The 27037-nt window shown below is 39.7% G+C and overlaps 1 protein-coding gene across 9 annotated transcripts in view; it reads right to left on the bottom strand.

The window, feature by feature from the left end:
- CRACD (capping protein inhibiting regulator of actin dynamics) overlaps nt 1-27037 on the bottom strand; it is a 127475-nt gene that overhangs the window by 36940 nt on the left and 63498 nt on the right. For 5 of the 9 annotated variants that reach the window (XM_021532279.3, XM_021531955.3, XM_021532039.2 and 2 more), the window contains exons 3-4: nt 18317-18388; nt 524-689 (exon numbers count right to left, since the gene is read on the bottom strand). The exons of 1 other annotated variant lie outside the window; for it this stretch is intronic. In XM_021532279.3, the coding sequence (XP_021387954.2) occupies nt 524-689; nt 18317-18341 (191 nt within the window). In that variant the 5' untranslated portion in view covers nt 18342-18388. Of the gene's footprint in view, nt 1-523; nt 690-16158; nt 16328-18316; nt 18389-21227; nt 21307-27037 lie in introns of those variants that run through there. 3 more of the 9 variants (XM_021532357.3, XM_077782840.1, XM_021532451.3) reach the window with 3 other exon arrangements.

Genomic DNA, 27037 nt, shown 5'->3' with positions numbered 1-27037 from the left:
CATGCTGTCCTGTCATCCTCCATTGTCATTGGAATATGACCTTTTTTTCAGGTGCTTCTCTCCCCTCTCTTCCTTCTTCTACTCTACATTCAAATTGGTTCAAAATAAAAGCAGCCTGTTTGTTGACAATTGCACTGCAAAAATTATTTGGGATAGAGTGAAAAAGGATGTGTCTGTCCCAACTCAAAGATACCACCCTGCAGAGAAATGTATGTAATTATGTATCTATAATAGCCAGATCAGGTTTCCCTTTTTCCAGTTTTAAAAACGGGAGTGCCATTAATACCTCCGCTCTGTGTTAAATCACAGAGCTGGATTCAAATTCATTTCTGCTTCCCCCTGGGATTTCCGATTTGCAGAGCAGCACACGTGCCCCTTTAGCGGTGAGATTCTGAGGTCTAAAGCAGGAGGTGTCACGTTCGGAGGAAGGAGAGACGCACACGCTCCGCAGCAGCAGAAGTACAGAGGGGGATGCGGTTAGCTCCGTGGGAAGCAGGCAGCGCGGCCGTGCGCGGGCACTCACCTCAGCCCGCCGCGCTCCTCATCCGAGGAGAAGGCGCCGTTGCAGATGCTGCCGAAGGAGTGGCTGGGCTTCAGCTTGGGCTCCTCGCACTCCGAGGCGGGCTCTCTTTTCTTCCTCTTGCCGAAGAGCTTCTTGAAAGGCTGGAATTTGCCTGCCTTTTTCTTGTCTGCAGATGACAGGAGAGAGCGGCTGAGGGACGCGGGCGGCAGGAGCGGGGTCAAAGAGCGAGGCTGCAGCCCGGAGCGGCCCGGCGCTCGCCATGGGAATGCCGGGCTGCCGCTGCCCCGGGCGCGTCACTGACAGGGCGCAGGCAGCACCTTCACACCTCTGCTCCTGGCTCTAGCGAGCTGCAGCCAAGCGCTTGGATCCACAGAAAGGATCATTTTGCAAAGCCAGAGCGTAACGCTGCGGCCGTTTTAGGTTTTATAGCACAGTTTTGACCATTTTACCGAGAGACAACTACTGCTTTGGTCACCTCCCTTTGGATCCTCTGCCTTGAATTGAAAGCAAGTGAAAACAAACAGCTGTGTTTTAGCCTCATAACTAGTTGTTTACAAGTTATACAAGCCAATTTACAAAGGAACAAAGAGAAAAGGATAAATTTCTGTTGGTTTGTGTTGGGTTACTTCAATAAACATCCAGCTTTATATCAGCAAAGTCAATACACTTCTCTGACTTTTTTTTCCCACAAGTAACTGAGGACAGAATTTGGCCAAGCATTTCTTCCTCAAGACACTGAAATTTTCAAAGCAACACCAAAAAAAGCACAGCAAAACCACAAAACATACATGAAGACAGGAACAAGAAATAAAAAAGCTAACCAGGAAAAAGTAACCTCTTTTCTTCTGGAAAAAAATAAAGGCAGCCTCCAACTGCTATCTCCCCATCTATTAAAAAGAAGTACTGTGACTTTCTTGTTAACCGCTGTCAAGAATGGGTTAATTTCTCGGGGCTGGGATGAATCAGAGAATGCATAAAACATAATAACTGTTAAAGCACTGTATGCCTCTTAGGCTTTACCTTAATTTTGCATTAAATCTACTTAAAACAAGGTAGTTGGGTTTTTCCTTTGTTTGTTTCTTTTTTAAACTCCAGCATTCAGCCTCCTATCATAATCTAATTTGAGAAGCATCATGTTGTGCTGGTGACAAATATTTTCATGAGCTAATTACATTCCTGCATGAGCTTTTCTCGCAGGCTGTATGCACACTGCCTCAGTGTGCTCTACTCTTCCTGTGGGCTGGGGCTCAGCAGAAAGCCCTGGTTTAGTTGCAAAGTATATTCATGTAGAAACTTTTGACCAGGAAACTTGGAGTATCTTCTGTAGTGCAATAACATTCTTTAGTTCCACCTTGGGTTTTACACTCCTCTCTGCTGTACCTAAGCAGGGTAAAGCTACATCTGGGTAACACACCTTTGCAGTCACTGGTGGAGTATCTGCAGGGTTTTCAGAGAGAAAAAATGTGACCAAGAGTACTTTGACCTGCCTACTTCCTGTGGTTTCCAAACTAGCATAGAACCAGAGAGTCCAAGTTGAACCCAGTGTGGCATCAAACTTACACGCAGTTCATCTTTCTGTACCTGATTATGGATGAAGTAAGATATCTACATTGAAAGTACAAAGTCAACGACACAAGAGATAGTAATTCTGCACTTCCTTTACAGACCCAATAGAAGTTCACACAGACGTAATTCTTCTTCCTGGGCAGTGAGAATACACAGCATTTGTGCAAGTTCATTAAAATATCAGGGCATCCTCATAGCAGCATAAAAATAAAAAGCTGAATTATGAACTTCAAATTCAGGCCCAGCATCAGAACTTTCCAGTCCAGAATCACTGACTCACAATAAGCAGATGAGAAAAGCAACAACTGGAACAGCAGTTTTACCAGTGTAGGAGAAAACAGGATATGGAAGATTACCTGTCTCCCAGCCCTGTTTTCCATAAGCAGACCAGCTTTCATCTCCAGCCAGACCAATTGCTTGCTGCTCAGTTCTGACTTTAGATATATGTAGAATATATTTATAAGTAACAGAATATATTCCTATATGAAACCTCTAAAATACAAGCAGGCAATAATGCAGAGAAAGAAAGAAATCATTGCTCTTGGCTACAGCTGCTCTGACCCTTAATGCACTTCCGAAACTGACTGCAAAACACCAAAAATCAAATGGTAGAGCATACAGGACAGAAAGCATCAGTACCAGACACAAGACTGGGTAGAAGAGCTATTTGTTCAGTTCTCACCTCACTTGTTTCCTCAGCTTTCTTCAAAAGGGAGAGCTGCATGACGCCAATTTTGCTGGTTAATGTAATTTACTGCATAAATCAATTCAACTACAGCATTTTTTAGAAAATGCTCTCACCATGTCATTCATCCACGTTACTCTTGTCCCCTCCTCTTTTTGAGATCTTCAGATATAACTGTGAATTGCCTCATTGACTTGAATTCTACAGTACTGATTCACCAACTCTGAGTCTAGTGTTAAACAAATGTAACAGGTCAACACAGCTTTCATTTCATCAAAATAGGTGAAAACCAACATGCTTATATGCAGGCAAGATTTGCTTTTCCCCATGTGACTTAACATGTCCCTTAGCTGTTTCCTTGCTGCACACCCATCATCACAGCTGTCACATTACTAAGCATGAATTCTTTAAATGAGGCTTTGTGACTCACTCCAAAGCCCACCCTGCCCTGTACAGGCTGAACATGCTGTTCTCCATCCTGCCGGGTTTCCAAGGAGGGAGTGCCTGACTGCAAGACAGTCTGTTTATGTAAATTTTTCACAAGATCTTATGGAGGAAGATGTGGGATGATATTGCACGGTGAAATGCTTCCTGTGACAGTAAAACAAGTACAAAAAGTATTCCAAACATCACCAATGCAGCATACAATTCTCTGCACAAAAGCCTTTTGAGTCTGTAGTTCTCAAACACAGCTCATCCCTTCTGTCCATCTCTACTGTTGAGAAAAAAGTGGGATAGGAAAGGATTAAAGTTGGGACATTCAACTGTGTCGACTCGCAACAAGGACAATTGCTGGGAGAGCCAAGAAACAAGTCAGTTTACAAATGCTATTTGCTTCTCTTCTTAAGCACTTTAATGGAATCCTACAGATCCAGCCCCAGGAGGCCAGGAGAAATGAGTAATTAAACCTTTTTTTCTGTCTGTTTGACAAGCCTATCTTGTTCAAATCACTGTAAACAGTTAACAGTAAACCAGTTTTGAATCACAGAATAACATAAGGTGTGAAGGCGACAGATAAACAAGGTTGGATACACCAGCTAGGATAACACAGCACATATGGTAGGCGCTCCCTTCTCAGATACCAGAAGAGTAGCAGAGCAGACTAGAATAATCTGTAACCTGTCATATAATTTGTCAGATGCACAAAGACATGCAGTGTGTAACTCAGAGCCAGTTAAATCAGAGAGAATTGCCATCACATAGGCAGCACGTGGTGCCTCACTCCCAATGAGAAAGAGGACCAGCTTCTCCTCTCGCAGTCTCTCTTTGTGCTCTCCAAGAAGGTTGACGGTGGGTGCAATGGCCAGGAAATCAGGCACAGGCTCTGGACTCCAGCTGGCAAAGTCTTATCGACATGCCAGCTGAAAATTCCCCATAAAATAGCTTGCAGTTAAACTGCTCAATTCCATTGGGATTCTCAGGCTGTGCCGCCCTTCAAAAACAGCACAGAATCCTCCACACAAGCACAGGCCAAACAAAGACTTAACTACCATGATTATAGAGGGAAGAGATTTAAACTACTGGGAAGGGAGTGAGGAGCATATTCCAGACAACAGGCAGGGGTGAGGTTATGCCACTTAATGGGATACAGGAGATGTCAATGCCCCTGGAAATAGCTGAAAAACAGTTTACAAGCAAAGCAAACTTAACATGAGAAACAGAAAGACTCACATTATCCTAGAAGAGACACCTAAACATTTAACAGGGTGTTTATTCCTAGCAGCTTTTCCTATTTGCTGCAGTGCTGGGGGCACTCACAGCAGTGTGGGTGAGGAAACCTGGGGGGCAGGTCATCTCTGAGCAGAGCTGACCAAGCACATGCATCAGCTGGTGGGTAGAAAGATGATTGTTAAGGGGGGGCGGAAAAATAGAAGCAGGATTCATATTGTTGATTTTAAGTTATTATGACCAAGATTTTTCAAGACCCAGTTTTGAAATGGGGTTTGTAAAGATTTCACAGAATTTTTTTGCTCACAATATGAAATGCAGCACCTGTCTGTGACACTTCTCATAGTATGACATATTGCACAGGAGCTGTCTCCAAACTTATGCATTCTCTGTTAGTGAATTTAATGGCTATAAAATATGATGAAATAAACGAGATTAATGTGAATAAAAATTATTTAATTGAATACCTATTTCTATAATGAATTTAGGGAATGAAAATCCATATGGATGTAGCATTAAGAACTATGTGGCAGGGTGAGGACATGTGGGTAACTGGGCTGCAGGCACAATACAGCAGCCAAGGTGGAAAAGAGGACTTAAAGGTATTGTTAAGCGGGTAAGTTAACTGACATTTCTCATTGCATCTCTGCAACAGAAAAAGGCTGCTATGGTACACATTGCCAGTATCACTATTAAAAAAAAAATCCCCCAATTTCAAGCTAATGGTTTGATTATTGATGCTTTTTTAAAAATAACTCGGGATGCATCCACTACAATAAGCACTGCTCCGCTGAGCCCTGGGTTGGCCAGGCATCTACAAAAACTTTTTTACTTTTCAGGTTCCCACCAGAAAAGCTACCTTCCCTCCCCCTTTTCCAGTCTGATCTAATGGCATAGAGCTTCTCTGGACAAACTAGGATTGGCACTTGCTTCCAGCTTTCCCACACACTCCACATTTCAGTGCATCCATTTCTGTGAGATGCCAGAGATGTTCATTTTTGTTGATAAATTTTCAACGCTCCCTGGAGAAGTGTTTCCACTCCTCCAGAAAAGAGAAATAAATTGTTTGGGATCAAGGAGGAAGAGAGCAGGCTTTGCTCTGCTTAACCATGTTCCCATATTTTAAAATAGGTGTGAGCTCCTGTACCTGTGGTAGAATATCTGATTTCACACTGAAAATCGATTTCTGGACATTTTCTACCTTCATGACCTGCCCTCAATCCATTGCCTTCTCTTCCATAGGTAGCTGGGGTTGATTGATGGACAGAGTCCAGATATACAAATCAGGGAGAAACATGAAAAAAAAAAAACAAGGAAACATTTAAGAGAGCGCACAGAGAATAAAGACTGACATTAAAAAAAAAAAGACTGATGCTCAGATTTAATAATGTAAAGAAATGGGTTCACCTCTGTGAGACATTTAGTGTTAGCATATAACCGACATAAAGCTGATAGTGTGCAATAGCCCCATGCTGACAGGGATAATATCACCTGACGTAACACCAATACCTGAGAAACATTAAATGAAAACAAGATTGAGAGGTATCGAAGGCATCAAATTGGTGTAGCCACAATGGTCTAATGAAACACCTAGGCAAAGCGAAGGAAAAATAGTGGGGCATTGCTTGCCTGTTTTTCCAAGAGTATCAGGTGATCTTACAAGAGATACTATTTCTTGCAAACCTTGTCCCAGAGAGGATGGGGTATTCTTGGATTACCTGATATAAACTAGTAATACTACCTAAAGTATCCATAACACAGCAAGAACAAACTTTCCAGAAACATCTATTTTCCCTTGCCATCTGCAGAAGCAAAAACATTTCTGCAACAGCCCATTTTGTGCTTTTTCTTCCTCCCAAAGACCATATTTTCCACAGAAACCATACATAGCTGAGACAGTCAGCTGTTAGGAGACACTTATGAATCATCATAATAGAGTCTATTAATGTTCAAGCAGCATATAATATGCTTTATCATCCAGAGCAAGGAAAGGCTATTTTGACACTTCTCTTGATATAGCAAGGAAATACCCTCTTGAAGGTAAAAGGTCTTAATCTCCACTGCATGAGGTTTGGCACAGTGCTCTTTAGGGGCAGCAAAGACGTATGAATGAAGAGGAGGAGTAAATAAAACTTTTAAAATGTTTGGATGACAAATATTTCTTCTTAAGAAGAAGAATTAGAGCTAAGTAAATATCCACTTCTTCAATCTCATTTTCTATGGCAAAATTCTCCTTCATTTCTGAGCTCCTGTTCTCCTATTTTCCCTGCCTTTTAATCAAGGACTTCTCAGCCAGTCTTTGTATTCCTGCACCATCTATTTTCATCAAGCATCACAATGAGTGGCCCTAGAGGTCAGAAAGCCTCAACCATCCAACCCTGTGTTTTAACATTGACATTCAGCCTTCTTAATCCATCACACTGCCTCCTTGGGCAGCACCTTTGGGACAGAGAAGATGTTGCCCTCCAAAAAATACAACCAGACTTGGAGCAGATAGTTCACTTTGGGAATGTGTGAGGTAGGTTTGGGATAGCAGAGACTCCCATCAGGGAAGCCAGTATGAGAAAATTAGTATAAACCTCAGGAGCAAAGCCTACTGAGGCCCAAGAGTTCCTTTCTTCCAGGGGAAAGCTCCAGTTATTGGCTACACAGTCAGTAGCCAGAGGGTGTAAAAAAAGTTGGAATTCATATCTGAGGACAGTAAGAATGGGTGGTGGAGTTCATACCCATGAGGACATTTGAGAAAGGGTTAAGTAAATGCAATAGATGTTCCTGAGATGCTGGGCTTCATTGCAGAGCATACCTGATAAGATAAAACCTGCTTATTATAGCTCTGGGTGCTGTGATGCATGTGAGACTTTTAGGAAGGAAGAGATCACAATAGCTTCTGATTCACCAACAAAGTATTAGGAAACAGAAGAGAGAAAGCTTTGTTTTACTAGTGCAAGGCTTACTAACTCAAGTTATTAATGATGGGAGACCCTTTTGGTGTGCTGAGTTTTATCTGAGGTTTCCAGAGCTGATTTAAAAATTTTATGTCAATGCAATAAAGAGATGTTGGACCATTATTTGCTTCTCAGAGAAAAAAAAAAAAAAAAGGTAAAACATGGAAGTCCCTCAGCAGGAGGGAATTTCTTTGAAAAGATAAACTTCCCTAAGGCAAAGCTACCACCCTGAGGCCCCATGTCAGAGCAGTCCAAAGTCCAAGGAGTACCATGTGCACTGGAGAAACAACTCCCATTGCCCCTCCCCAGCTGCCAGAGGTCATTTTTACGTCCTCAAGGCTGGCAGACCAGGATCCTACACTCAAAACAAAATTTATAGGATCATTCTTACAAGGGATTTTGTTACATGAACAGTTTCTCATGCCTCTCCAGCTCTAAATAAATCCTTTATTGCACTGGTCAACATTTTTATATCCCTACTACCTCCAGTTTTCCACTAGTGGGAAGAGGAGCATTTCACCCTTACAGAAACTACCATAGAAAATATTATTTCCATGAAGAGAGTATGAAACTCATACACTAAACCTCTTCAGTGGCAAGGCAGAAAGGCTACCAGCATGCTGCTGAGTTCTATCAATAAGAAAAAGCAGAGAAATATCCTGACCTCAAAGGATAGTCAGAGTGCTATGTCAGAAGGTCTGGATGGCTGAAGGACTGGCATAACTGGGATAGAAATGAGCTGAAGTATTATATACAAACCCATTCCTTTAAGTCCTATTGCTGAAGTGTCCCAAATCAGCTAGAAATGGGTGAGAAGACAGATGTGACCACTCCAGCTGATTACAGGATAATTGAAGCCAGCACTGTGGTGCTGCTGCAGGAGTTAAATATCCCCCTTTGGAAAGGGCTCTGGGGAGTGGCAGGGGTTACTGCCCAAGCAGGGGCTGGAGACCCCACTGACTAACAGGTCACTAGGGGCTTATAAATCAAGGCTGCAACAAAGCAGGTGCATCCAATATGTTTTAGATTGGGATTTGGAATTTTTTCCTTTTTTTTTTAAGGGGAGCAACAAACTAATGCATTACTGAGTCACTATGACACAAAACAAATTCTCTCTTCTTGTATTGGATAAAAATTTCATGTCATGATGTAAAACCAGATTCATTATTTCTGCTTTTAATGCCTAACACAAACTGAGACCAGTACAGACATAGATACTCAGAGTGATTTTTTTTCACTTTTGTACCGTTTTATATAATATACTTTACTATGACAAACATATATGAATTTTAAAGTTGCAATTCAGATGAACTGCTAGAATATTTTAGATAGGTCAGATTAAATGGAGAGAGTCAAATTTTCATTTTATGAATTTACTTACTCCCCCGTCATAAGAGATGTTAGTGGATTTTATTGAAACTATCAATATACCTTTTGAGTTAGGGCAGCTCCATGATGAAGTAAAAATACATTATAAAAAATTCCAACATAGTTCTGCATGTAACTCTAAATGAAGGGGAGGGAGATTAGGAGAAGGGGAAACCCCAACAATTACTTTATGCCTATGTGTTTTCTTTTAAAGTTCTGAGAATTATAAAATAAAATGGAAAAGGAGTAAAAGGGGTCTTATTCTAAACAAATTATGAACTACTCAAGCGAACATTAATTTAATAAGTTCTTCATTAAACTTTATAATGCTGAACAGAAGGCAGTAGATCTACCTTTCCTCTCCAGATATAAAGAACTAAAATGTCAAGATCATCTCTAATTTTTGCAACAAATCACAAGACCCCCTTATTTGAGCAAGCTGAAAACCAAGCTAAATCTGACCTCAGGCTGAATGTGTCTAAAATAACTGAAACAACTTGTGCTGATCTCTGATTTCACAGAATTAAATCATGCTGTTATTTGCAGCTGCATAGCAAAATAAAGAAAATAAACAATACCTTAAGAAAAGAGCTGCATAAACCACAGCAATCATAAATCCTCCAGCAAGCTTTGGTAAAAAGCAAAGACCAAAGTCAATGTTTGCATGGTGAAAACCAGAGCGAAGAGAAGCATGGAGCTGGGAACAGTTCTGTTTTGCTGAGTGCTTGAGGTTTCTTTAACTTCTGAAGGAAGCCAAACCTCAACTTCCTTATTCTGCTGGGCAACGTAGACAGAAGGAATCGTGGCACTCGTTCCCCAGATTGGCATATTCCCAAAATATCACAGGAAATAGCTTCAATCAGCAGCACAGGAGCTGAACCTGCTCTGTGTTCCACACCAAAGCCTGGAAGCGCTGTGCTCGCACATGGAGCTATCTCTGCCCCTGGAGCTGTGCAAAGCTCTGGCAGGACACCTTTGGCTCCTCACTGCTCCCCCTGCACCTTCCTGCTGCACACTTCCCTTTCCCAGCCACCTTGCCAGGCTCACTTGCTCCTTCTGACAAAAAAATGCTCTGATATTGACACAAATTGTGGCCAGATTAAGATTTAGGGCATCTGTCTTGAGTCTGTGATATTTCCTATTTAACGAACGTCTGGATTTTCATTGTTGGAGCAGCTTTTACTGCATACACAGACCCAGATTATCCTCCTCAGGAAGAGCAGAAGAACACTGAGACATTCTCTATGCTGTTCAGGGACAAGATTTGCCTTCTGGGCATGTCAGCAGGAGAAGATAGCCAGTTACTTGCATGTTCCCCTTTTATCTCCAGGACCTGTAACTCCTCCTGTTCCCCTTTCATCTCCAGGACCACAGCCTCACCTTGGCACAGCACAGAGAACACCTCGTGCTGCTCTGCCGCCTCTCCTGCTGGCACTCCCTTACTCCAGTCTGCACTGGATCTCCCTTTTGGGCACCAGGGTCGGATGGCCATTTCCAGTTTTTTCAGAAATTTCTGGTTTTTGTAGCATAGACCACTATCAGCTGAAGGATGAAAATGGTGTCTTGACCGGAATGCTATCAAAAAAACATCTTCACCTGAGTCAGCACTTAACATTGTTACCAGTAATTTCAGAAACAAGATTTTGAGCAAATAAACAGACCATGGAGATTAAACTGATCATTAGTATTAGTCACTAATTATACTAGCATCACACATCATCACTTATCCATCACCTGTTCCCATATAGGCAACAGGTTGTGGAACAAAAGAAAATCTCAAACAACTTTTACACAGAAAGGGCAGATTAAAGACAGGACCAGGAACACGAAACTGCTTTTCTGCATCCACACCAGAGCCCTCAGCCTGGGTTGTCTTCACCACCCAGGCCAAGCACAGACAAGAGGCAAGTAAGACATTTTTTGTGATTTTTGTATATCTTCAGGTTGAATTTCTGGCAAATTTCTCAAACACTAGATCTGCTTAGAAAAGGACCTTATCATTGACTCAATTCCTTGTCTTGTCATCAATGTACCAAAATATACAGAATAATAAGATTGAAGTGTTTGGTTTGCCTTTTCTTTCCAGAATTAAAACTAGAGTGAGACATCACTTGAAGCACTTACTCACTAGAAAATATAGAAATCTGGTGAAATTTTACCTTTTAGACCTACCTATAAATATCTAAGAGATATTTCTTCTGATATTTGCAAAACTTAGAATATTCACTTCATAGGACACTCAGATGTATTTTGCCATCACAGTTATTTGGCTAACACTGAGTATATTATAATAAGTAGAAGCAGTGTTATTTTAAATGTTAACCAAGTAAGATTTCTACTCCAAATAGAAATATCAAGAAAGGGTTCTTTATAAATTCTGGAACAACAAAATAGAAAAAATATCCATCATACTACTGTGATGCTAAATGAAATCTCCCCCTCTCTTCTATTTTAAAAGGCTAGAATAAAATGTATTGCTCATGAAGAAGCAAAATCAAAGAGGAGATAAGCAGCCATAAAGAAATGATACTCAAGCCTTTATAAACCTAAACATTTTTTAAAATACCTAAAATTATTCAAATCCAAAATGGCTTTTGTACAAAAGCACAATTCTCTCTATTCCTGAACTAAGACAACCTTATATTTCCTTTTAAAACATCTTGCCTTTAGGTAGTGAGAACAAATAGAAGAAACCATTTCCTATTTTCATGCTGTTTTGGTTCCAGGCGAGGATTTGCCAGGCCAGGATGTGACTGATGACACTAATCACACGTCATCTCACTGTGCTGAGAACACAGGGCATTATCATCATTATACTGGTGAAATACAACAAATTTAGCCACACAAAGTGAGCATGATTAAACTTCCCTGAGAAAGGAGATAGCACTTTCTCTGAAATATCACTTACCCACACTGAAATTTATTTACTATTTACTATGTGCCAGAACAAAGAACAAAGAGGACACAGGTGGCCAGGCAAATCACAAGGTGCCATGTCCTAGTGAGAGTGGCTAAACATAACTATAGTCAAGGGAATTTAATGCATTGTGGATTGCAGGATATGACATCAAGATGGGCCCTTGAGTGAAAACTATTCAAGCATCTAGTTTGTAAGCCTTGGAAAGACACTGGGAGTGCAGGTTGTGTCTGTCATTCTCCGAAGGGCTGCAGCGGCTGTGACAGCCCCAGGGACCAGCCAAGTTCTGTGTCTCATGATGCAACATCACTCCAGAAAATGTTACTTGTACAGGGTGTCTTTTGGCAGACCAGACACATTCCAGCTGCTCCAGTCCAGTGGCAAGACCAAGGAACAGAAATTCTGTCCTGGATCTGACAGTGCCAGGGTCTGTCTGTCTAGTGTGGATGGAAGCTGGGGTCCATTTCAGCAGCTCTGAATACTTGTTTCCTAGCTGCTGAAGCAAATTTTGGATCCCTGCAAACAGCCTGGTACAGGACTGGGTGCCCTGACTGTCCAGTTAAGAGAAGTTCACACTGAGAGTCAGAGGAAGCCCATGTTGACCGAACTGCATTTATTTCCCCTCCTTAACTGCTTCTCTGATATCACACACTTCTTTACACCCTGCATAAATACCCTTCCACCTGTACCCCTGCTCTACCCGTAAAACTCAAGGTCCAAGAGCACTCATTGCAAAAAATATCAGAGAGAAGATTTAGGAAAGGGTTGGGGCCAGAGAAGAGAGGTGAACACTTACTGAGTTTTAACCCTTTTTACTTGCTTTGTATTCATTCTTAACTTATTGGACTACAAGCACTCAGTAGCTGAGACAGTGTTTTTCCATCTCTGTAAAGCATCACTTAGAGTTACAGTAACATATGCAAGTTTGAAAAGAATTCTAATAGTACAAATATAATAAACAAGATAAAAGTTTTAAAATGCAATCAATTTCCATTATGTGACCAAATATCCTCAAGAGATGCTACATTTCTCTCTGTGACGTATTTTGACACTGAGATAATGCAAAGCATCTCAAAGTAAATCCAAGTTCTAATTTTTGAAAAATTTCTCACATGCACATTCCTGAAAGATTTGTCAAATGAGTATGGAAACAACCATAGCTGTTACTTTGTCCTGTGGACTTAGAGAAGAGGAAAAGTAACACATCTAAAAGTCCTGGGTGAACAGAACATTCATTCCAGTGCTCTGTGTTGGCGCTCTGTTAGACCCCCAGATCCTCATACCATGTTTTCTACTGCATTTTCAGAAAAATCCTGGTGCTCTAAATGACTGTGCTAATCTTGATCATTCTTTTAAGAAGCAGACTAAAGCCCAAAAGCCATATGTGCAGTAACACCCACCCAGGACAGTCAGAGGAAAGAACCATTTAATTTAGATATATGAAATGACAGTGCTGTCAACAATAGAAGGGGTAACTTTATGCAGTGTACAAGTTAAGCTTAGGCTTCTCCCACCTCTTCACCCCTCTTTTTGACTTTGAGACTAAGACTATATAACTATAGACTATATAACTACATGTTATATAGAAGAAAGAAAAATGCCAGTTGCAGGGCAGGAATATATTGTAATACCAATGCAGAATCTCCTCCAGGATTTCCACCAGAGGATAAGTCTCAATTGCAAGAAAAATCATGTTCCCTCCTTTTCTTTTTCCTGCTCTTCCACTGTAGCTTTTTTGAAAACAAACCCTAAAATTAATGAACACACCACAACAGAAAAAATAGGACACTCTCCACATATTCTGGGTTTTAGCTGAGCTTGATTTATCAGGTATGTCTCTATGATGGTAGAGAGATGACCTATTTCACAGCGTATGGATTGTTCATACTGTGTTTGCAGAAAACATTACTCTGAACAAATGCAATTTGTTCTGCTTCAGTTACAGCTAATATTGCACATATCTGCTCTCTGTCTGATGAACTTGCACAAAGAGTTTAAGAGTTTCAGACTGTAAACTGAAAATTAGCTAACGGCAACTGATCTGGTTTATTGATGTTCAAACAAATGCTGAATTAAAATTAGTGCAGAAACTTACATGTACATAAAATGCATCATGTACTTGCATACAGCAGATCACTGATGCATTTGTAAAAGAAAACTTCTGGAAGAATGCATAACTAGCATTGTATACACACATATATATATTTATTAATAGAAGGGCAGCTGCTACTTAATTTTAAGGTGCCATTTCAGAAATCACAGTCAAACATGTGACTAAAAAATGTCAAAATAGTTGTACTTGGGTTTGGCAAACAGGTTCCTGTAAGGGCATCACCCACATTGTATCCTAAAGCGTCGCTAACAGTAAGGCAATACAGATAGTATTCTGATAGCCACCTAATCAAACAAGAGAAAGTAAGAGAGCAGTGAGATTTTTTAGAATCAGAGAATCACTTAGGTTGGAGAGGACCTTTAAGATCATCAAGTCTAGCCTATGGCCTAACATTACTTTGTCAACTAGACCTTGGCCCTGAGTGAAACATTCAGTCCTTTCCTTGACACCTCCAGGGACGGTGACTCCACCACCTCCCTGAATAGCCCTTTCTAATGCCCAATCAACCCTTCTGTGAAGAACTTCTTCCTAATGTCCAGCTTAAACCTCCCCTGGTGCAACTTCAGACTGTCCTCTTGTCCTGTCACTGGTTGCCTGGGAGAAGAGAGCCACCCCCACCCAGCTACAGCCTCCACTACTTTGTAATAAGCAGCTACTTGAATGGCTCTTAAAAATACTCTAATATTTTTACCAAGTTCTTCTAAAAGCAGAGGGAAGTGTTTTCACCAGTTTTACTTAAATAAAGCATTCTGAACAAAGTGCAAGGGGACACTGGATAGAAGCTGAAATGGGCTATCTACCTTTATCTGCTCCTCCTCACGGTGCCTTGGGGATCCATGCAACTGATAGCCAGCTGCAGGTCTTGCCAGCTGGTCAGTATTTTATCACTGTAAAGGAGGCCAAAAGCCCCTTAACCAAAGGATTTGATATTAGCTGGGACCAAGATAGGGGGAAGAAACATGGCTATTTAGAACATGTGCAAGGTCCCAGGAAGGACCAGAAGATACAGCATTCTGTGTTGCTTCCTTGTAATAATAGCAAGAGTTTCCTTAAACTGTCTGCCACAAAACTTCCCGTAGAAAAGTCCTCAGAGTCCCCAAGAAACAAACTCTCTGAAATACCTCACCCTTTGCAGCTGTGGTGGAAACACAGTGCTTACAGCACAGCGGGATCCCAAGTAGCAGCTCTGAAGACCCTGCCTGGGGAGCACACACAGAGGCATCACCACCATTACTTGCTCTCTACAAGAGGAAGCCCAAACTGAAGGGGGAAGGGGGCTTACTTTGCTTTGTTTCTTTCACTAAAAACAGTTTTTTGTTCCAAGATCCACAGTGAAGAAAACCAAGATGGCTGTAAGCCCCTCTAGGTGTTCTTGGGCAAGGGCACAGCCACCAAGGCAGCCTTGCCAAACCAGAACTTTGCTCTCCTCTGCTGGAATGGGCTCCATGCCATAGCTTTTAAGTGCTGAGGACCTGACCTCACGGAGAACAGCTGTGTCTCCCTGCCCTGCCCTCCTGGACCATGCCACCAGACTGGTAAGGTTTGGCTGTACCTGTTCTTCAGGATACCCCAAGCACCCTCTGCAGTGTCAGCCTCTTATTATCCTCAGCACCCGAGTCATCAGCTGGGGCAAGTGTAGCCACAGAGCAGCTGGTCATCCCTGCTTTAGGCTATGTTGTGAAATGGGACAGGCACTCTGCTCCACAGGATAAAGAGGACACCTCATTTAGGGAAACAGCATTCCAGAATAAGAATTAAGTGTAGTCTGTAATGGGAGAAGGACATGACGAGATTGCATCTTTGAAGTAAGATGACAAGATTTTAATCTCACTATCTAGTAAGAAACCAGTAAACAAGAGGACAAAAGTCAACTGAGTTGAGATATCTAATTAGTTCATGAAGTATAATTTTACAGGTATAGCAAAGCAAGAGGTACTAATTAGTTGAAACTCATTAAGTGTAAGTTGTTTAGTAATTTAGGAGAAATTAATTCAGAATGGCAAGGCTGGTACAGACAAGAATTCCACATAGCTGAGTGTCACATTTCCAACAGCAGCCAGTCTGCTCAAGCCCCAGAGAAGTAATTTGCAATTCAGTCCTGACCCATGGGGACAGGCAGGCAGACCGTGCATTCCAGCTTTTCTGAAAGAAATATTAAAGGACAAAAATAATGAATGCCTTCATTACAAATGACCAGGTGAAACAATTAGTGTTTGTCTCCACCCATGAGCTATTAAAACTTCATGTTCCATCTATAGCAAGCATTATTATCCTAAGTAGAGAGATTCTGGATAAATAGATCAGCTGCGTTCACATTCTCGTCTTTTAGATTTCTGCTAATACTTACGCAGGAGTGAGGTAAGTCATACTTACCTCTTTATAAAATGTATCCTTCTTAGGGAAACAGAAACAAACATCCCAGGCAAGATATCACCAAGATTTTAATTGCATAACATTTTCAAGACTTGCTCTTTACCCAGGGTAAGTTTGTTGAGAGGAAGGGAGCTCAGAAACCATTGCACATAGTAGGCTAGAAAAGAAACTTAAAGAAAAGACAAAATAAAGCCCTAGCAGGAAAGCAAGTTCTGTGAACAAGACCACCAAAGTGTGCAGAAATGTCATCACTCACTTCAGCTGGAATGCTGGCAAACTGTAGATATTCTCTACCGTTCTGCTTTTAATCCCATCCATGAAACACAAGTACCCTCAGAGCAAACATGTAATTTAGCTAATCCTTTGCCAATTACACAAGGCAGTGGTTATAGGCAAAGGTTTCCTAGAACAGAAACTTTCAGAGAAGTGTCTCAATGACACTGAATCCGACTCATCCCCTGCAACTGTCTGCCAGGGCTTTTTCAGCCTCTCTGGTAGTACTCTACAGAGATCCACCACAAACCCAGTAAAAGGCAAGACAGCAATGCACAATTTTATTTGGGGGTAACTGTAGAACAAATGATTCCCTATAAAAGCAGGCACCAAATTCTGGGAAAATCTGTGCCTGGAATTTGCAGCTTAGTTATGGCTTAACTAATAATAGCTAACACAAGTGTAAAAGCCACATGAGAAACAGATTTTCCTTCCCACCATCCACTGGTGAAGCTGCCGACAAAAAGAAAACTAAAAAAGTCTGAAAACTTCACAAAAGTAAATTCTTTTCTTTGTACAGAATGGACACACTGTACTCCCACTCCTTTACAAAGGAAGTTAAGAGCTTCTTTGTGTCAAGCCTACTCTCTTTTTCTCAACAAAATAGAAATGAAAGAGCCATGTGAATTATTAACAGATGACAACAGAGAGCTAGCCAGGTATTTCAAACACTTGTGTCTCTTCTTCCTACATGAATTCCTCAACAGTACATGCCAAGTAAGTCTTCTTACTACTTCCATAATTTAAATCTGTAATTGGAGCTGATTAAATAACTTGTTGAGAAGTAAAGGCTTTTTTTACATTCCTTTCTTTCTATTTCTTTCCCTGGAGAGCATCCAACCTGACTGTCAGTGACTGGGGGGCTTCATGCTTTGCTCTGAAGGGCACCTGGTGATCAGGTGAGAGTCTTTCCCCCCGTTAACGCCTTTTCAGTACCACAAGTTCATGCAGAACATCACACAATCCGGAGGAAACAGAGACACCATTTACTTCTGAACTGGAATAGATACATAATGGGGAAATCTGAAAACAGACTAAAGCTTTAGTCATATTACAGTGTTAACCATCATGTCACAGTAAAAGCAAGTCTTGTTTATTATAAACACTTTGGATGGCCCCTTGTCCCCAAACTCCCCCCTCCCCAACCCCCCCAAACAAACAGGTGAACAGGACACCACTGCATGAATCCAACAGCATGCTTGCTATTTACACAGAAGTGCAAACTTAACACTGCTTCAGTCCATTCACATTTAACTCAAACAAATTCTGAGTTTGTCGAAGAATCCCTGCAAATCCAATGCAAAAAATAGAAATGGAATTATGTTAAGTCAGTATCAGAGCAACAGAAAGATATTTGAGAACTGACATAGGAAAACCCATCAAAATTAAAACTACAGTATTAAGCTTTAAAATAACAAGCTTTCTGACAACTTTGAAAAAGAATCCAGATGACCATATAAAAATATATATTTTTCTATTTACTTAAAAAATTAAATCCATAAATTCTAAACTTTCTTCAGTTAAAAGGGACCATTTCAAAAGGCGTGGTAAAGCACAGCATCTGACATAACACAAATGGAGGAGTAAAGTTTCCCACAGTGGAGCAGAAACCCCCAAGTGATACCTCAGGGCAAAAAATTAACCAGAATAACCTCTCTGGTTTGAATTTGACTGCGCTTCACACGTACACTGTTTATTCTACCTGCCATAAAAATGGACAAAAGCAGCACATACATTAGCAGCAGCTCCTACTGAAAAACAAGAAGCACAGCACATTCCCCCCTCAGCCAGCTCCCCGCTGGAAGTGCTCCAGACTAAGCCACAGAAACTTAACAGTGAGCTTTTAATGACAGGACACCATGTGCTCCAGCAGTCAAGTACTTACAAGGTTTCTTAAACAAATTGATCATGCCTACAATTTCAGACGAAGTCAGAGAAACTTCAGACTTGATCTTCTCTGAGGAAGAAACAGAAGCCATGAAATCACCAAAGAGAAGGACTTGTTTGGCTATTTTTCTTGTGATTTTAAAGACAACTCTGAAGGACATATTGTAATGTGATAGGAATCTTGTAGGAACAGCCTTTCAAATTAAGCTGGGCATGTATTTCAGCACTCTGTTCAAGATGATTTCAGATTGATAGATAAAAATTCCCATCTGATCGTTCATTTGTTACAGTTTATACAACTGCTTTTTGCTCAGTCTTCCCCAATCACAAAGCAAAAAATAACATTACCTTCCCACAAGGGCAATAAACTGGGACTACTCTTTATAGGTGCTGTGAATAATAGCATGATTTTTATAAAAGAAAAATCCTGATGTTATATTATCCATGTTTTTATTTAGACAAGAACAGTTTAATGTCAATTACTACCATAACATCTGGAGGCTGCATTTTCCAAGAAAATTTATGCTAGACACCAATACTTCCTGAAGCATCCTATAGTACCATGAAAGGGAGACAAACACAAGCAATCTATATTATTTCTCATGGAAGAAGCAACAGTAATGCAAATTCCTCTTTGAAAGCAATAAAGTTTGGAATAAATCCTAAAAGGGCTTCATTATGCAGTTCTCAGTCAACACTGGCTGAGCCAAATCCTACTTCTCTGTGCTCAGGGTAGAACTTCCCATAGCTCCAGTACCTTCTTTCACAAAGCTGGCAGTCTTCCACAAACAGGCTGTATAAACCAGGGCTTAAGGGAAAATATACCCAGTGAAGCTATGCTCCCAGATCTGTAGTTTGGCAGAGAAATGGGAGATCTGATTTTCAAATCTCCTGGGAACCAGGTAGCTAATCATGTGGTAAAATCCTCTACAGGAAATTAATGTTTTAGTGATGCCTTTTTGAATCTTGTTTGGTGTTTGTTCAAAATCAACTTGTTCTACAAGTTTTACCCAAAGACCAGGAACAAGTTGCTAAGCTTAGGCCTTCATATCCCAAAAGTGTTTAGACCAAAAAGTTTCTCATAAAATTTAAGATCTAGACAAAGTTGTGCTTTCTCAATGTGAAACTAAAATTTCTGGTTGTCATCTAGTTTCGACAGAGGTCCTTGGCATTTTCATATCAATTGCAGAAACTCTTGAAGTAAGATAAAGCCTTCAACAGAGAGGAATTTTAATTAATTTATTGTACATAGTGCATTTAATAGTGTCTCATTTCTCCAATCTCCCTCTGTGTCAATTAAAAACATAATATGTGAATAAACATTGAAGAATCCCAGGCTGCTTAGCAGTCCCTTTTTTTCTAAGCACTGCAAATACTGACATACAGAATAATCCCCCTAAACACAAGCAAATGGGATTGAAAAGGAAATGAGAAGATAAAATAAAGAGCTTGAGAGTAGTATCCCCCTGTTGTTTCTCCTTGTCATACAGATTTGTATCACAAACAGGTTTGTTTTTGGCAGATACACCAAGATTTATGTGTAATAATGACTTCAGCAACTTCTTTCTTTAGAGACACCTTTTATTTCACTAATGATACATTCTCAGGAGCCAAGACTTTCACCCAATTTAATTTTTAATTAAAAAGATCTTAAAAAAAAGGAGAATAGAAAGTGAAATTGCTGTGGTCTATCAAAATACATGACTTTTTGACTCATCTATAAGGGCTACTTTCTTCACTCCAACAGCTGCCAGACCAAGACTCTCTTTAGCAAATAAATAACTTCACCCAGCCTTCCTCCTGCAGCACAACATGGATCTAGCATCCCTCCAAACAGCCAGCAAGCCAGGGTTAATTAAGACCACGAGAGCTTACAGCAGGGCTCAGGACTATCAGAAAGGCTGCACAGGTACCTGAGCAAACATTGTCTGGACTCAGGTGTGGTCCCTGTCCTGAGCACATTCTGTAGCTATTCAGGTCCTTTGCACTTCAAACCCCACAACAAAGATTCACCTTGGAGACCAACAGATGAATACTGCAATGCTGAAAAGCACAGGTGTCGAGGGGTACCTCTTACCTCTCTTAGAGGGACTACCTAATCTAGCATTGACGTTGGAGGTGCATAAATGGCCACAAAACAGCCTCCTAACTGAGGACAATTAGTAGTGTTTAACTGTCATACAAGGTTATAAAATGACTTTTTGTACCAGAAGCAGGAAAGCAGCATCACTCAGACAGAAAGCATGAAGATAAGTGGTGGAAATCTGGTAATGAAGAGGCAGAAATCACTCTCCCTATAACTTCCTAGTATCAGCTTTATCTCAGTCACACCCAAATTGCCTGCTTCCAGCATCACAGCCTTTTTCTGTTTAAACAGGGATGAAAATTGAAACATAAGCTTTTGTTACACATCACAACATTAAATGAAAGGGGATAAAAGGTGAAGTGACAAAATCAAACAATGCAAATTATAAAGAGAAAAAGTATTTTCCTTCAATTTTCTTACTTGAAAATAGGCTTTAATAGCTGAAAAGTGTAATGCAGTAGACATTTAAAATGTCTTAGTTTTTCCAAAACAACTCCAGTTCATGTAAATCCCCTAAAAATATTAGGCACATAGTATGTTTTGCTTTTACATCATCTGCAGACTGCAATTAAATAATTTACATCACTGAATTGGTTGCAATGCCACGTATGATGCCAAACTGAAATTTTTGCATCCTCTTGCCAGCTTAGTTTATTTCAAATTTCATCTTGATTTATTTTCAATGCAACAGGAAATGGAGGCAGTGGGACTTATAAAGGCTTGTTATATGTAATTGTAGATGTGGATGTTAATAATGCAAGCATAGATTTATCATAGGCACTACACCTTTAACTCAAGAAGCAGACTTTGTCAGAAAACTTACCTGCTTGTTAAAAACCCCACAGATCACCAACTCACTCAAGCACTCCAAAGCTATATGCAGTCAATGGAGAATATTGAAGCTAGTAAAAGAAATCAAGAGAGAGTGGTAGAGAATGAAAGCAGGCAAAAACCACTGGAGCCAGGAAGTTTCTAATGAGTGGTTAATTGTATGAAAGGTGGGATGCATTATTTAGAGAAACATGTCCCACAGGAACTACTCAGGAGGTGACAGAGAGTTCTCAAGCAGGGTGGTTGGAATCTTGTTTCGTTGGTGGCCCTTGAATGCTGGAGGTCTGAAAGGTAAAACTTTCAAGTTAGCATAAGAACCCTGGCAGTCTATAGCATTTGCAATGTAACCATCTAATCTCCTTCTTCAAACAAACTCTGCTAGGTACTACCAGCAAGGCTGCCTGGGGCCCACTGAGTGAGCTTTGAGAAAGACTTCTGTTTCCTTGGGAGTGGACAGGTTCCCCACTCTCAGGTGAATGGTTCCAGCAGCACAGTCCTCAGCAAAAGCAAAAGCATGAAGGGTTGAAGGGAGCAGCATCACCCTGGAGACGTGCACTCCTGCCCTGGAGAGCACAGATTGCAGAGTGCATACTAACACTCCCCGTGCACACCCTTCTGAAGGCAGACAAGGAATACCATTTGTCAGAGTTTTCAACACAATGTTTCTCTGAAGTGCTGACTTTGTGCAAGCAAAGGCAAAGTGAAAATGTTTTAAATGTCTTTACCAGAAGTCTCAGTTGGAATGAAAAATATCTTGCATTAATCAACAACCTTCCATCAAAGCAAAACCTGTTAAGTATTGCTTCTTATCTTATTAAGCCACAAACCCTGATTAATATTGCTCTATTATTGTCTTATCTATGAGCAGCTAAATTTCTGCGAGGTTGGTTCAACTGACTTATGTTGCCGTGATTCTGATATTTTAAAAAAAATCTGTTACACAACCAGAGCAGGGATAAAAACACTTGAGCAGCTGAAAGAGTAGAGCTGAATAAGGAGTGCTACAAAACAGGAACAGATTTAAGAATAATGAGGTCACCTCACACCTCAACACACATAATAACAAAGTTATTCCATTCACTCAAATAACTTCACATTTGGTAGTAGCCACAGCACAAACTACCACACTTTAAAAGAAACAGAAGCATTTTCAATGCTTCGGCTAATTAGAAAATAATTAACACAGAACAATACCATCATGTGTTCCCTTTCCAGGTTTCTCCTGGCTTGACAGATGAAGAGAGAATTAAGAAGGGTGAAAAAATGTTCCCTTCCTCTCCAAGTCCTCCAAGTGAGATACCCCTAATCTTGGTATGTGGTTGCAGCTCTAGGGAATCAAACAATCATGGCATTTAGGGTGCTTCAGAAACATCTTGTTCCTGCTCAAGCACTCAGCTGTTGCTGTGTTGGCATCATGAAAGGTCTGCTTCTCATCAGGTATTTTGGCTTTTCAGTCTTTCTTATGCCAGACATCTGCAGTTTGTTATTTATTTAGCAAGGAAGAGACATACTATTAGCATCCCTCCAAACTATCAAGTCACACGAGGTAAAATTCAGAACCATAAGGTCTGGCAGGGTCAGTGTTCAGGGTTTCCTGGCTGTGCAGAGAAGGTGAAGACCAGGGAGAGGTAGGAAGCAAGGAGACCCATGTTCAAGTGAACAACCAAAAAGTAGACAAGGAAGTGAGGGATCCACACAAGCTTAAACCAGTTTGTCTATTCATTGGATTGGTGATATCTGTGCAGCAAGATACTGCAAGAACTGGGTTGTTTGTGTTTTGGATTTCTTTTAAAACATACCCAGAGATCATGCTTTATTTTTGATATAGAGAGGAGTGCAGCAGTCTATATCTAATAAAAGAAAGTTCCAGATGTCAAAATTGTTCAAAAAGCATGACTACCTACTGAGATAAAGCATGATAATGCTATCCCTAAAAGGGAGTTGGTATCTAAGCAAATACAGATTGGAATCACTGACTCATCCACCCTGGGCCTTTAAAGCAAATGGATGAAGGGCTGACAGAAGGAAGAGAGTGGGGAGAAAAATAAGAAGGCATAGAGAATTTAAACAGTATTAGCTACAAGTGAATCCTAAGTAAAGATTAAAATCACTGCCTAGTGGATTTTGTGACTTCTGAAGTCACGACCATGCAATTAGCAGAAAACTGGCAGTTCATGATGTATGATGACTTTTATGAGGAAAGCTTTCAGCAGTATTTTAACTTTTAAGAGCTACCATTGCATAGCTCTTCCAAGCTTCTTAAAACATAAGGAGAAATTGGCATAGTTCTTCCAAGCTGCTTAAAAAACATATGGAGAAACTGGCATTTAGTGGAAGCATCTAAAAATCACCACTCCCATTTCATAATTAACTCAACTATCTATTTTAGTATAAACAAAAAGTCTTTCCCAAATTTCTACTGTGTATACATCCTGCTGACTCTGACACAGTCAAGCACTCTTAAGGAAGGCAAATAGCCCAGGTCTTTTCTGTTGCACTCAAGTGATAAATATCATTGGTGGAATGATCTAGGATGATCATGTTCATCTAGCTTTTAGTTAGCTGAATATAGATACAAATCTTTAAAGCCAGAGAAAGCCCTGTTACTTCTGCTTCTGTAACTAGTTCTCAACAGGTCAGATTTCTTTACAGATTAAGAGGCATTTCAAGTCTTCTAAGGAAATGTTTTTTGCTTTTCAGCATTAAGGTTCCCATAAGAAAGTTCTGTATTTCTTCATTCATACATATTCTGACAGTCCCTCAATGGATGAATTATAGACTTCAATTTACAACTTCATACAGACATCACAAAGGCTATGTAAATTTCTCTTATGCACTTAATATGAATTACAAGTAATTAAGCTATTGAGAATGAGGATTGCCTTTCATTTTCATGTGACAGTCTTTCAAAATGCATTTATCAAGCCTGTAACCTCGAAAGTTGTTGGGCCAGTTCCCTTGGAAAAGTCCATAAGGGCAGCCTATTTAATCATTTCAGCAGAAGTAAAATAAATAGCTGGTATTATTTTCATTAACAATTTCTGAAACTATGATACCAATAGCCCAGTTGAAGAATTCAGTTTAATTTACCCTCAACCCTTCCTGAACTGAAATTTTTTAAAAAGATTTTGTTCATGATCTAGTTTTCTATAATTCCTTCCTATATTTCTATCGCTGAAGATTTCCTTACTGCAGCTTTGTTTTTATACCTTAGCAGAGGAATTCCAAGAAGTTTGGGAATATAAAAGATTACATATTGAATCTTTAAAGGTCGTCTTGTCTTTCAGTTCTAAACTTTAATTTTTGAAGTGAGACTACAGAGAATGAAATGAGTAGGGTTATTAAGGAGTGTCTGAGTGTTTTCTATGACAAAATGTTGCCAGAGAAAGATTCGATTCAGTATCAGGAAAAGTTTCTAAACAAAGTATATTAAACAATTGGATACATCCATGATGTGCAGATACATTCACCTTAACAAGGTACTCAGAAATACAATGAAATTAACAGTTCTACACTTAAAAGAGGAAGACAACATAAACTGAATACCTTATTGCTTCTTAGAGACAGTTTCTAGAACTCTCTAGCTCAAATACTAGAATTAAGCTTATCTTTGCTGCAGCTTGAAATAATGGGAAAGATAAGAGAAAAGGGAAGTAAGGAAGAAAACACTAAATCTGTTCCAGCTGTAAAAGGTCATGTCTTAGAATTCCTATACAAATACTTGGGTCTTGCTATCCCAAGTGATCAGATATGCTCCAGATTATGTAAGACACTGGGTGACCCACTTGCAGTGAGAAAGAACCACAAAACCAGCCTGGTCAGATCTACATTGTTTAGGCACAAGCAGACTCAGACATAGGCAGATCCCTTACAGTTATTTAGGAAGAAGGAAGAGTTTTCCTCTGTAAATAAACTGAAAATATGTCCTGTCTCTTTAATTTACAATGTAAAACCCAGTTTATTTTTACAATACCTGAATCATCAGTATTCAGTACCTCAGACAAAACATTTTGGTTAGTATCACTTTCAGCTGCAGCCATGTTGTTTTGTTGGTGTCTTTGTTTTGGGTTTGGGTTTGTTTGGGGTTTTCTTGTTTTGTTTTGTTTTGTTTTTTTCCAAGTGTTGCTGAAACAAGAAGTATAGCACAACACATTTATATCACCACTGAGATTTTGAAATCAAACACAAGGTAAATTCTCCCTTAGCTTTAAATCATGCACTAAAGTGTCTTACATTTTAGGCTGATTTGGAACAATGCAGTAGCAGCATTGTAAGGATACAACAATCATTACATTTCATTAGAGGTCTTTAACCTGTGAAAATTATAGCTGCAGTTATAACAAAGACCTGTAAATCAAAACTCTCAGGAACTGCAGCACTCTGTAATAAGAAAGTCACATTGTACAGGACATGCTTTTCTTCTTACTGTCTGCATTCCTTCCTCTGATCACTAATGGAAACTAATAATGTTAAATGTTTATTTAATAAACAATAAATAGCATTTCTATTTAACACAATAAACAAATAGTGCCATACATGAACACTATATTAGATAGCTTAATAGTATTGAACAGTATTATAGTATATGCACTGTATTAGCTACCTGAATGCTGCAGAAACACAAGGATTTACAAAAGCTTATTTTCTTCAAATTACATTATTTAGTTGCATGTTTCCCATATGTTAAATTGCACCAAAGAATAAGCAACTACATTAATAGGCTCAATAAAATATACTTTTACTACCTATGTTACTTAGGAGAATTATAATGTCACATTGTATCTTCTAGATCTGAAAATACTACAGCCATTAATAATTACAACATTTGTCCTCTATAAAACATAGTCAGATTAAAATAACAGTTTAAAAGTCCTTGAAGAACTTTTCTGGGGAAATTTGCCTGTAGGTTATATATCTTTTGTACCCTTGCTTCATCTACAGAACCAATCTTTGGTTCTGGGAAGAAGTCTCATTTTAGACAACAATATATGAATACAAAACTACAAAATACACAAACCAGCACTATATGATATTGTTTTAGCCTGTCTACTCTTGGTTCACAACATTACAAATCTCCAAGAAGCTTTTTAAAAGCTGCCTAAGTCTTTGAGCTGCATTTCAGCTCAGAGATTCGTTTGGATGTAGCGGAGGAAGGTCAAAGGGAATTTTAAGTCCTTAAATACAGACCAGATAGTCCAACCACCACCATAACAGCATTTCATGTGACATTTCAGAATTAGCTCTGGTAAATGCTTGAGTTTCTTTTCTGCTTAGAATTTCCTGAAGTACTTTACTTCTCTCCATCCTAGTCAGTCACTGAAACCCAGTGTTATACTGAGCTTTCAGCTTAAGAAAGCACTAAATCATATTGAAATTAAGCATATGAGTGTCTTTTCCTGACTTTCTAAGATTATTTAACCACTGTCAGTTGCCTGAGGCAGAACATCACAAACATATTAGCAAAGTCAAATCAGGATTTGTGTCAATTTTTCCTGTCCTAACCCTATGAATCTGAATTCCTAAGTACTCTTAAGATGCAAATTTGAACTTTGACACTGTAATGTAGGAGCAGAAATGAAAAAGGTATTACCATAGGGACCCAGTTCTAAAAGCAGTAAAGGAAGCATAAATCACCTTTTGCCCTCAGATAATTTTTCCTACAGTACACTTCATCAGTATCCTCTCAAAATTCAGTATAGAAGAACTTAAAACAATGTAGTTTACAGAACTACTATATCTGAGTCAATTTGTGTCAGCAAGATCACAAAAAGAACAACTAAATAGAACACAAAAATAACAACC

Source organism: Lonchura striata, chromosome 4 (assembly GCF_046129695.1).
Source record: "Lonchura striata isolate bLonStr1 chromosome 4, bLonStr1.mat, whole genome shotgun sequence".
In the NCBI taxonomy this organism is placed as follows: Eukaryota; Metazoa; Chordata; class Aves; order Passeriformes; family Estrildidae; genus Lonchura; species Lonchura striata.
Note: the sequence above shows the minus strand (reverse complement) of the source record. Positions and strands in the feature narration are given on the sequence as shown.